Source organism: Pezoporus flaviventris, unplaced genomic scaffold (assembly GCF_033815535.1).
Source record: "Pezoporus flaviventris isolate CSIRO_AGI_PZ_B2104156 unplaced genomic scaffold, CSIRO_AGI_Pfla_v1 ptg000046l, whole genome shotgun sequence".
Classification (NCBI taxonomy): Eukaryota; Metazoa; Chordata; class Aves; order Psittaciformes; family Psittacidae; genus Pezoporus; species Pezoporus flaviventris.
In genome coordinates, this window is record NW_026892594.1 from 2,214,272 (window position 1) to 2,226,869 (window position 12,598).

Genomic DNA, 12,598 nt, shown 5'->3' on the forward strand with positions numbered 1-12,598 from the left:
AAACAGGTAGTATTTCAAGTGATTTTCCCAGCTAATTCTCTATGTGCAGAGGATGGAGGAGCATGATCTTCAAAATACAGCTGCTGTAGTAGAGCTACGTTGAACCCAGCGCTATCTCTGTTACAGGTTTGCAAAGCCATCTCCCTGGGTCACTTCAGATTGTCTTCTCTTATGAATGTATTATTCCTAGCACTGCAGTCTGTACCTGATACCAGTGAGAGAAAGGATTTATCAATTTAGATTTCTTGGCCATCACCTCTGGAAACAGCAATACCCATGCCAATGTGCTTCAGCAGTTGGCAACTTCCCATGTTCCTATGCCATTTTGGGGAGGGAAGTTTGCTTTAGGGCATGGAGAAATAATACCCACTGGTACCTTAGGGAGAATGTAATTTATAGTGTGTAACAGTGAAAAGGGGAGAGGCTGAGAAGGAAAAGTGTAAATAGGAATCATTTAGAGGTGGCATCTTGTCGTCGGTAGGAGATGTAAATACAGTTGTGCATTTACATGGGCATCTCTAAGGTTGAGAACATTTGTATTAAAGGCTGTAGCACAATTACATGCAGATTAGATGCTTGGCTGAATACCTGTGGGAACTTTGAATAGATTTGTCCTTTTCACAAAGGTTTTCATTTTCTGTGGCAGCTCTGAGCGTTAAAAAAGTAGAGATCAATGTTCTACCAGGGCAGAAAAGGGAAGCGAAGCATATCTTGGGAGAAACTTCAGCGCCATTAATAGTTGCAGTTAAAGATATTAGTTACTGGTGCCTGAAAAACAGAAATGGAAATGTAAAAGAAAAGGTCAAAGAATACGCTATTCCCCCCATTTTCTACTGATAACTGAGTTAAGTGCTTTGCCCCACTTGCTGCGCACTCAATGTTTCTCTTCCACAAACACACACATCATGGAATCAAATGATGTGGGGAAGTGAATTGTTTTCTTGCCGGGTATTTGTCAAGATGCAGCTTGTGTTTCTCCTTTGCTTCCTGTGTTTGAGTGGGTCTCTGGCATCTTCAGCACTGTTTTGGATACCTGTTTGCTGTTTTATCTCTCTTTAGATGGCTGTGTGGTGGCATGGGTGTCCAGAAGCCTTCCTTCGATCCCTAATAGTTCAGACATCTATCAGAGGAGGACTCTCATCTAGAGCCAGGACAGAAGGGGCAGATGAGGTTTTATAAAGGGCTTAAAGGGCAGAAGAGAGGGTGAATTTGAGCCTATATGAGAAATAAGTATCTTCAGGCAAACTCCACCAAAACCCTGAAAATGAGCCTTAGCCTTAACTTTCCTAATATCCAGATGTCCTCTGTAGGCTTAGTTCAGGAAACCAGATCACTACCCTGAAGGGAATTTTAATCATGGGGCTTCTCTTCCACTTTGTCTTCTCTCTTCCTGCCTTACAGCTACGATTCCCACTTCTTGCACATAAAATGTTCTCCTCTGCTATGAAAGCACATCCCCTGATCTGTCCATGCATCTTTAGCCTCTGGCTATTCCTGTATTGTCCTGAACACCCTCATTACATGGTCAGAGCCTCTCATTGAGGGATCTTTTTGGGTGCTTCTCTGAAGGTTACGTTTATGCTGCAGTTCAGAATTGAAATCCTGGTTTGCTTTGGGCAGCAACCATTCCTTCATGGAAAGATGCTCCATTTGAATAGATTTTCCTACAATCCTTATTATTTTCAACCTTAGGACAGGGACAGAGAACTTTCTTGTCCACCCAGTGGGTTCTCATGACAGTTCCAATGAGGGCTATCAGTCCCCTCAAAAGGAGCTCATAATAGCACCTAGAAACCTAAACGAGAGCAGAAGTCATAAGCGTTACATAGGTTCCCTGAATGAGGAGTTGAACATCCTTCGTTTGATCTTTGGAGTCAAACCCCATAAGAGCTACATGAATAGTGCAGCTGGACCAAATGAGGGAAGTCATAACTCATATGAAAAATAACTTACACATTCAAGCAAAGGCCCAATCTGGTGACATTTCAGAAGAAATTGCTTCATTCATATATCATTTTAATAGCATTTGAGGTAGAATAAAGATGCATTATTACTTAGGGAGCTGTATGACGTTATATGCCTGGTTTTCAATAGCTAATTAAAATCAATTTAGAGACAAATAGAGCTTTTTAATTCAGATAAAGATGCTGTAAAAAATGGTCATATATTTATAAAGCTGTAACTTGATATAATTTGGAACTGTGATATATGCACACTATAGTAGGTAACGTTCATAGAATGTTAGAATCATAGAACAACAGAACAGGCGTCTTCTCTTTTTGGTATCTCCTTCCACAATTCCTCCTCTTCTTTCAGTAGCAGCTTCACTGATTAAAGATGGCTTGATGTTTTAATGGTATTTCATAGAATCCCAGACTGGTTTGTGTTGGAAGGAACCTTAAAGCTCATCCAGTTCCAACCCCCTGCCACGGGCAGGGACACCTTCCACTAGAGCAGCTTGCTCCAAGCCCCTGTGTCCAACCTGGCCTTGAACACTGCCAGGGATGGGGCAGCCACAGCTTCTCTGGGCACCCTGTGCCAGCGCCTCAGCACCCTCACAGGGAAGAGCTTCTGCCTAAGAGCTCATCTCAGTCTCCCCTCTGGCAGGTTAAAGCCATTCCCCTTGGCCTGGCCCTACAGGCCCTTGTCCAAAGCCCCTCTCCAGCTTTCCTGCAGCCCCTTTAGGCACTGGAGCTGCTCTAAGGTCTCCCCTTCAGGAGCCTTCTGTTCTCCAGGCTGACCCAGCCCAGCTCTCTCAGTCTGGCTCCAGAGCAGAGCTGCTCCAGCCCTCGCAGCATCTCCGTGGCCTCCTCTGCACTCGCTCCAGCAGCTCCACGTCCCTCACACTCTGGGGGTGCAGCCCAGCACACGGGGGGGGTTCTGGGCTCAAGCGCACACTGAAGCCAGGTCATGGGGAGCTTCTCGTTGACAAACACTCCCAGTTCCTTCTCCTCAGGGCTGCTCTCAATCCGTTCTCCACCCATTATGTACTTCTAGCAGTTAATCTTGGCTTTTCCTTTGTAATCCATATGGTCTGTTTATACTTTGCATAACAGTGGGACGTGATCTGGTGATCATACACCTTTCACAGTGTGTGTTCTCCATCCCCAAGCATGCTCCTGCATGAGTTTCCTGTGCACAACTGCTGGAATAGGTCTTTTTGGACAGCAGTGGCTGTTCTGGATATCATCTGTGTCAGCCTTGATACTGGATTTAAATCTGTGAAGCAACTTTGTAGGCTTAAAGAGCTATTCCTTCCTCCTGGTGCTGGAAATCTTGTTTTAAGGAGCATAAATCTCAGGCTGTGCATCAACAGAATGAATAAAACAAAATGCTTCATATTATCCCCAAATGGGTTTGTAAAAGAGACCAAGATGAAATGGCCTGAAGTTCAATTAAGGGGTAAAAGAAAGCTTAACTGCAGCAGAAATGGCTTTAAAAAAGAAGCAAAGAAAACTTTGCAATGTGCCAGCCAGGGAACATGATAATCTTTGCCTGCCGATGCTTTGAGGGGAGGATAACAAGGGGAAAAGAAGCCTTTAAATTAAAACTTCTCCCCTGATTCTCAAAGGTGCCAAACAGCCCAAGCTCTTGGTTCCTTTGGTGGGTGGAGCAGGTGCTGAGCTGAGCTGAAGTCAAGCTGTGCTCAGTTTTTGTCTTTTCCCAGCCCTAATTTGAAGCGAAGGCCAGATTTGTCTCTTTTGTGTGCAAGTCGCACGTCTTTGTCAAAGAAGCTGTTAACTACATAACTATTAAATTAAAGGGAAAATTTAATAGATTGCATGATTGTTACTGCCTTATATTGAATCTGTTCAGGGCTTTAAGATCCTAAGTGCTTAAAGGAAAGATTTCAGTGCCGAGATAAGTCGTGGTGTGTCTGCGGTTAAAAACAGTCTCAGCCCATGTGGAATCCAATAGTGCATCCAGGTGATGTGTCTTTAGTGAAATTAAATGAGGATTCTCAAGTTCTCAGATAACCTTTTCTCAGCCTGGATGACACGGCAGCTTTCAGAACTTTCTCTGGATGCAAATCTGAAGGTTTTTCTTCAACACCGAGTCAGAAATGCACTCGTGCTTTGAGGTCCCACATGCAGACAAAACAGATGACCCGAGGTTCGGCAGGAATGCGGTTTCTTACCCAGGCCTTTGAAAGCAGAGCTGGATAGCAAAATAATTCTGCTCCTATGTGCTCTTTACGGAACTTCTGCTCTTTTATTCAGAGAAGATTAATTCAGGGGCAAACACAATGAAAATACTTGTGCCCATGGTCAGGTCTTATTTTGCTCTACCCGAATTGTAGCATTATTTACACTTGCTCTGGCTCTCTGTGTTTCCCAGGGGAAATTGGGTAGATTTAAAATTCAAGTCGTCTTTTCTTTAGCTTCTCTCCCACAATGCCAGCCTAAGGTTCTCTCCCTCCCCTTCTTTCAAGGTAGCTCTGAAAAGGCACTTCCTCCTCCAGAGCAACTAACCTCCATCTTTCTTTTAGAAGAAGGGTACTCTTCATCAGGGACTGTAGCGATAGGACAAGGGGTGATGGGTTCAAACTGAAACAGGGGAAATTCAGGTTGGAGGTAAGTTCTTTACTGTGAGGGTGGTGAGGCATTGGAATGGGTTGCCCCAGGAAGTTTTGAATGCTCCATCCCTGGCAGTGTTCAAGGCCAGGTTGGACAGAGCCTTGGGTGACAAGATCTTGTGTGAGGTGTCCCTGCCCATGGCAGGGGGCTTGAAACTGGATGAGCTTTAAGGTCCTTTCCAACCCAAACCATTCTATTATAGAATGGCACACACACAGACTGTGTTCTACCCACAACCATTTTGTCTGATCTCAAAAGTTAAGCAGAGTCAGGTTTGGGTCTTGTCTGGGATTAGACGACAATATAGGGGGACCAAGAGGTTTTCCCCAAGGCTGGACAGTCATGAGTGGCAGGGTGTGTGTGACAGTATGGGCAAGTATCTAGTCCACTGGGCCCCTCCAGTGCTTTGGAAGCATCGGAGATGGAAGGCAGCTGTGTGGAGTCCCCAGCAACAAGCTGCAGAAACTGCTGAAGGGGACAGTGAATTATTTTAAGCCTGGTGGGCCCATGGCACTTCAGGCCATCAGAGCAGAGATGCAACATAGAGATGGACTCATGATCGAGGGGTGGACTTAACAATGGACACTATTGCCCAGGTTATTCACAAGTGTGAACACTGCACACAGTCTCTCCTGCTCTGAAAGACTGTTACAAGAGATGGAGCCTGGCATCATGGACCAGATGGACTCAGTAGCTTTATAGGGACTGTTCCATGCACTAAGATAAGAGTATATTGAAAATGTGGGATCTGAGCATGACGTGAATGGTATGGAATAAGGGGTGGATAATGTCCTGGGTTCAGCAGTAGCAGTCATGTTTCTCCTTCTTGGTAGCTGGTGTAGTGCAGTGTTTTGACTTTCAGCTCGGGAACAGAGCTGATAGAGATGTTTTGGTTTGGCCAAGGACTTTGTGAGCCTCATGCTCTGCCAGGGGGAAGGGGAAGCCAGGAGGAAGCAGAGACAGGACACCTGACCCAAACTGACCAAAGAGGTATTCCATACCACAGCACGTCATGCCCAGGATGTAACTGGGAGTGAGCCGGAAGGGCTGGGAGACTGCAGGGTTGGAGGAGGTATCGGTCGGAGCTTGGTCGGGCTTGGGGGGCGAGTGATCGGTCGGTTGGTGCTGAGGTGTTGTATTCTCTTCCCTTGTTATTTCCTTTATCATTATTATCATTGGTGGTAGCAGTAGTGATCTGTGTTATACCTTAGTTACTAAATTGTTCTTATCTCAACCTGTGGGAGTTGCATTCTTTTCGATTCTCCTCTCCATCCCTCCGAGAGCAGGGGGAGGGCAAGAAAGGGGGGGAAGTGAGTGAACGAATTACCTGACTGGGTTTAAACCACGACAGATTCTGTGAATTGAAAAGCATAGAAAAACTACTTGTCAGTCAATTTAGTTGCAACCTATATGTGATTTTTCAGGCCATAAACACTTAAGCAAATAATTTAACCCATGGAGGTCCTATTCAGGTCAATTAGATTAATGTTACACATGTCACTTGATTAAACACCGTGAAGTTTTGCAGGTTCTTCAACAAAACTGTATGGTAACTAACACAATGTTATAGTATTTGAAAAGATGATTAATAGGTAACTTTGGAGCTTTGCATTTGCAGAATTTTCTTTAGGGAAGCTAGAGTTAAGCAGTTTGGATACTTTGTAGGTTCTGGTTTTTACTAGTCCTTGGAAAATCTACTCAGCTTCTATTACTCCAGTGGAACAACTGATATGCCTATAAAAACATGAGTTCACACATATATTAATACAATAGTTTCCCTCCTCTGACTCAGATTTTGCTTATCTTACAAAAACCTTGTGCCCTACAGATCCAGGTGGGTAGGCAGAGAAGAACAGTGTTTCCCACAGTGTATTTATCTACTTGATGTTGCTGCCCAAATGCTAGTGAAGGTTCAGGTTTACTCATCCCTTGAGAACTGTTACTCTTGGACTATCAAAATACATGCTGACCAGTCCAAAGCCCAGATGGCAAGAACGGCCCAAGTACCATGTGCTGTGTCAATGCTGTGAGACTGAGAGGCGTAGGAGACTTACACTGAAGAGTTAACTGGAACTCCAGGTGGTATCACACAAAGGTGGAGTAGAGGGGGAGAGTCCACTCCCTCAACCTGCTGCTCATGCTGCTTTGATGCAGCCCGGGATCCAGTTGATGTTGCCAGGTTATGTTGAGCTTCTCATCAGGCAGCACCCCCAAGGCCTTTTCTTTCCCCTTCCCCTGTATTTGTGCTTGGGATTGCACTGACCCAAGGCGCTTTGCCTTGTAGAACTTCAAGAGTCGTTTCTGTTCCCTTCCCTCTGTCCTCCCTATCCGTGCACACTCTGGGGCCAAACCAGCATCTGCTGGAACTGTGAAGATCCACAGGCCTGATACAGCTACTCTCTGATCATTTGCCACTGCTGATAACCTGAGAATTGGACCCCGTAGCTTTTTATCTCCCCTCTTGAGTTAAACAGTGCATGAATACGCAGACTGTATGTACCACAGGGTACATACATGTATTTATCTGGAGACTGATACGATGTTAACGGTGCTATATTATAGTTTTTTATTTAGATGAATGACCACTGAGCTCTTACTGAGGATTAGAGAGGACTTATAAAATGAAACTTCCTCTGTGGAGTATAGAGTATATTTCTAAAAGAGCCTGAATGAACTTCAGAGGAAGATCTGATTCAAGAAACATGGCACACGTGAAGATAATAAAGGATTTCTTGGTAGTTCAACTCTACTGTGGGATTAAAACCTCATGGCATACATAGCAGCTCAGGTGATCGCTTGAGCTGCAATTAGACAGTAGAACAAGTACCCTCAGAATATTGTCTTTGTGTCAGAAATGCTCCTTCGTGCTTGAAAATGATAAAAAATGGCAATCGATCCTTACAACTGTTGTGTTCATCTTTATTGATCAGGGAAAAGAAAGATAAATCGCAGCCCAAATAAGATTATGGTAAATGTTAGCATGGTTGGGGACTGGAGGATGATAGAGAGCTATTCGTCATCTCAAACGGTGACCTGTCCACACTCACACCGTAGTCAGTCTGCTGTCTAATCGCATACCTATTGATTCCATCTACATGCAGGGAACCTGGACGTGACTGTCATTGGGCAGCTGAGATTGGTAAATGCGAGGGGGTCACTGGTGTGAGGAGGATTTCATTTTCATTTTCTTATTGGCCAACGATGATTTATGAAAAAATAAATGACCCCAAATTACACGTGTGGAAACCTCCATTCCAGTGCGAATGAATGATGAGGTCTGAACCTCCGAAACAGAGGTGCGGTGAGGCCACCGTGTTCTTTGTGATCTGTGCGTGACCTTTGCCTGCGGTGGATGTTACACAATTTGTTATAATTTGTGGTAAAATATGAGACTTGCAATGCAATTTTGTGTCTGGAGTTGGGAGTCTTTGTCAGGGAGTTCTGTGCGTACCAAGATGGGAATTCATGAAGGAGAAGAACCTCAGGAGATGTGATCCTCAAATGGAAAGGAAGAATGAGTTTTGCTTTTAGCTTTGTACGTAAAGCTGCCTTCTTTTGGAGTTCCCCTCAAGTGTTTCTGCTGTAGTGGGCTTTCTTAATTGCATTTCTCATAACATATTCTGGCACTGATACAGGGCAGGTTTACTAACCCAATGATAAGAAGACCGTGTCATCTTTGACTTTTACAAGACTGATCTCGCCAGTTACAGGGGGGGTTAATATGTTATTCCCTAACAGTGTTTTAGGCATGTTACTATTTCATACATCAACGTCTTTGATACATAAAACTGCTTATTTTACCCAAAATAAAATTGAAATTATGCTTTCCATGGTCTGCATTGTGCCATGCCTCTATGTGAAACGTTTTAAAGGTCAATGTTGTGGCATAAATAACTTTAATCCACGGTATAAAGAGGTAGGCTGTTAAAACAAGGATTCAGAATGGTCTTTATGTAATGAGTGTGACTGGAAGATTTTTGTTGCCATGTTAACATGGAATGCCAGGTGACTCAAGAGTAACAAAGCTATGGGTGAGTTCTTGCAAGTACCAATGAAACCTTTATACATCTCCACAACCTGTTTGCCCCACCACTGAAAAATGGGTTTAGAGAAGTTTTGAGCTGCTTTTATTCCTCCAGCTGTGAAGCCAGTTGCCTTAGTTATTACATCTTAAGTCCAACTGTGCTAAAGCCATGAAAACCTCATGAAAAATACCAAGTATATATTACCTAGACATGAAGCATCACAACATTACAGTGATTTCTCTTTGAATACAGAACCATAGAATCATTTAGGTTGGAAAAGATACTTATGATCATCAAGTCCAACCATTAACCTCACCCTGCCAAGTCCACCACTAAACCACATCCACTGGCTCATCTTTCAGTGCACAGGGATGATCTGCTCCTGTTTCTTGAAGACTTCCTCCTTGAAGAATGTCCAGCCTTCTTGGACTCCTTTACCTTTCAGGACTGCATCCCAAAGCACCCGGTATCCTATATCCCTGAGAAACTTTGCCATTTTTAAGTATTGAAAAGTTCTGTTGCTTGATGCTTCACTCTTGTCTTGCCTTGGTGGAACCGAGTGGAGGGCATTCCTGGCTTTAGGTGAGATGAAAATACGTCCTGAAACTGCCTGATTTTAAAAATTGACATTAGAAATGGACTGAAATGACCTAGAAGTTTGGAATATTAAAATAACTCACTGCAAGAGGCATTATCAAGGCAAAGAGCAAAAGAGAGAGTAAAGCCGTAGTTAATTTATTGCACAACTTTGACGACTGACTCGACTGTCAAATGCAAGCTAGGTAGAGATATATGTGTAAGTAACACAGACAGGAACATGCAGAGAAATAAGGATTTACTATTTTGATTGGGTTTTTTTCTAATGGAGAAGCTTGAAAAGCTCCAACAGCACCTAGTGCTAAATATGTGATTCTTACTCCTTGTCTCTTTATAGTTTCCTCCCTAAGAGCCATTTCTTTTGCATAACCTTCCAGACCCAAGAGGAAACACTGATTTCAACAAATACCACAATAAAACATCATTGAGGCATCATCCATGGACATAGCTAAAAGACATGTAGACACGGTGCTTAGGGACATGGTTTAGTGGTGGACTTGTCAGTGCTGGGTTAATGGTTGGACTCGGTGATCTTACAGGTCTTTTCCAACCTTAAAAGATTCTATGATTGTGTGATTCTGTCTCTGAAACTTTGTAGAGTACTTGATTTGAGGGTTAGGTTTGGGGGTTTTTAATGAGCAATTAAAATGGATAAGTATCCAAATTAGCTTTATTTACTAGATATTAGCATGTATATAAATGATACTGTATGAAATCTGTATTTATTTTCTTCTTCCAACTTTCCAGAGTGCCCAGTTCTACAAAGTTACCACGGAGCAGTACCAAAAAGCTGCTGATGAAGTGTCATCTCGGTACAAGTAAGTCTTCTCTCCAGTTATTTTTGAGCCTGGCACCTAATTGAGTTCTTATCCACATTAAATTGCAACACAGTTCCCCTTCCTCTTATTACAGATCTCATCAGTCTGTGCTGGTTGTTGAAATGAGAGAGTTTCGTAGATTTTGGAAGCCAGGGCATAGTATCCATAAGCTGCATAGAAATTAGATGTGTGGTTATTAGTATACTAATTAATTAATATTTGATAAGATGCATGAACTATTCAGAACATCCATTCCTTAACTTTATTTCTCTAATGGAGCACCAAAAATGTAGCTCCAGCTTTGCATTACAATAGTATTCACCCTCTGCTTGTATGATGTGAAAGATTTAAATGAGCAACTTCCCTTTGCCCTGAACAATGGTCAGAAGGTCAAATTAAATAAGTTTTATTAATGCTGAGGATAGTTAAATGAAGATACAGTAATTGATGGATCAAAGGGACTCTGACCCTTAGCCTTGGGCTCTTCCCTTTGTGCTGGTTCATCTGGTAGGCAGAAGGTTCCATTTATCATTTTAGTAAGGATACGGAGAGAAGTTTTTACAACCTTTTAGTCTTACAGTAACCAAAATCTGCTGTATAAAATGCATTATTCTGTGGAGATTTTTAGATTTATGGAGGGATTTTCTTCTGGTTTGTGTTTTGTTTTGGGTTTTGATGAGCAACAAAAGGCCCTTTTGAGCTGCTGATAATGACATCAATGAAGTTCTTAAGTGTAAGATAACTATTTTGTCTTTTAGCATCATGAATTGTTTAGTATTTTCTAGTGTATATATATAAAGTCTTTGCACTGGTTAATGGTGCAGAGTATACTGAGGACTGAATTTGCCTGTTCCTTGAACAAGAGGGACAGGGTGGTCATTGACTCGAGGTCTGATTTAAGCATAATTTGGAGGGTTTCCCATTCTGTATAAGAAGCCCAGTACGTTGTTACTTGCTGTCGTTCATATGATAAGGTTCCCATCAAGGGGGAATCTCCCCTTCCTCTCTTGCAGCGGGGCATTTTCAGGTGTTGAAATCTAGTTATTGCCTAATCTTGTTTTCATTATTCCAAAACAAGCTTTTCTTGTGATTTTAAGTACATGTTGATAGCTCTAAGTAGTTACTGTGCCAGATGGAAGAAATGGATTTGGGTTTGTTTTTTTCCCCCTAATGTATTAATGATTTGTTCAGTAAATCAGATACTTTGGGGTTCATATTTGCACAAATGGAGCTGGTTGATAAAGCAGGGGCCTCAGGCAATGTCTAAAAACTTTAAGAAAACCATTTTGAAGGATTTTTCAGTTTATCTGCATGAAGCAAAGAGTATTTACGGGTGAGGGATTTAGACAGGGAATCGGAGATTCCTAACACTTGATGAGATTGGTCTTTTCTTAATTTTCTAGAGATTAAAGGTATCAATAGAAATCACCTCTTTGACTAGTCTTTGCTATAATGCCATTACTGAAATTGCTGTGCTACTTTCGCACTTGAAGCTGAATTTCCTGACAAATTACTGGGAGCTTTTTGATTAGCTTTGGTCCATTGCCTTAAAAAAAAAAAAACAAGAGGAAAATGTAATGAAAAGAAAAAGGTACTTGAAGTATGTGCATAAATTGTGGGAGATTTGATAAAGTGCATGAAATATCGATACTACTTTATCATTTCAAAGTTTTCCTGATAGAAAACCCTTTGAAATGCCATGTCTTTTTATTGGAGGTTGCAATTCAGCAGATGTTATTTTATCGCTGCCTTTTGTACGTAACTTGACGGGTAAATGATGAATGATTTAGTGAGACCTAAAGATGATGCTCTTTTGGTGTCACCAGGCACTTCTCATGTTCAGTTTAATTGCATGTGAGGATTGAGGACAGAGTTTCAAGCACGGCTTGTTTAAAGAGCTGGTTTAATTGGCTGTAAAAGGGGAATTAAATAAGGTTGAACTGCTGAATTTTGTTAATGCATAAACCCATGTGCTGCGTGTCAGGGTGATTTCAGGTTCTAAGTGCGAGATTAATCGATCTAATTGTGGTATCGCTGAGAAACGGTCTCGCTTTAGTTCAAACATGGCGGGAATTAGTTGCGAAGTTTTATTGAGATCACTTGCATTTCTTCGACTGTTGAAGCCACATTTCTTTTCAAGAGCAAAGAGAAGTGGATAATTACTTAAATATTTCCTGGATTTTCCTCCCTCCATTTAGTCCCCGAAATTACATCAGCTGGGGCTTTATCAGTCTTTAGGGATAATTTGCTCCATTAAAATGGAAGAGAACAAATATCCCACATCAAGTTGTATCACAGAGCTTGGCAGGTCTTCTGTATTTTGTCTGCAGTCCTTATTGATGCCTGGTTATTACCTTTTCCAGCGCTGCCTGGATCAGACTGATATTCCAAAATATCCATGATAAACGATTTATCTCTGCGAGGGCCTGATTCACATTGATCAAATTCTGAATTATCAAATGGTTCATCTCTTTAAGACACTAATTCACATTGATCAAATCCTAAATGACCAGATTCAGTCAGTTCCTGCAGTACACAAATTGCATTAAACCAACATTACTAGAGCATGCTGCCTTTTCTA

At 42.1% G+C, this 12,598-nt stretch overlaps 1 protein-coding gene across 4 annotated transcripts in view; it reads left to right on the plus strand.

Moving 5' to 3' along the window:
- The window catches only part of CHCHD3 (coiled-coil-helix-coiled-coil-helix domain containing 3), a 167,920-nt gene that overhangs the window by 124,641 nt on the left and 30,681 nt on the right, over window positions 1-12,598 (plus strand). For all 4 annotated transcript variants that reach the window (XM_061467975.1, XM_061467976.1, XM_061467977.1 and 1 more), the window contains exon 6: window positions 9,947-10,017. In XM_061467975.1, the coding sequence (XP_061323959.1) occupies window positions 9,947-10,017 (71 nt within the window). The remainder of the gene's footprint in view (window positions 1-9,946; window positions 10,018-12,598) is intronic.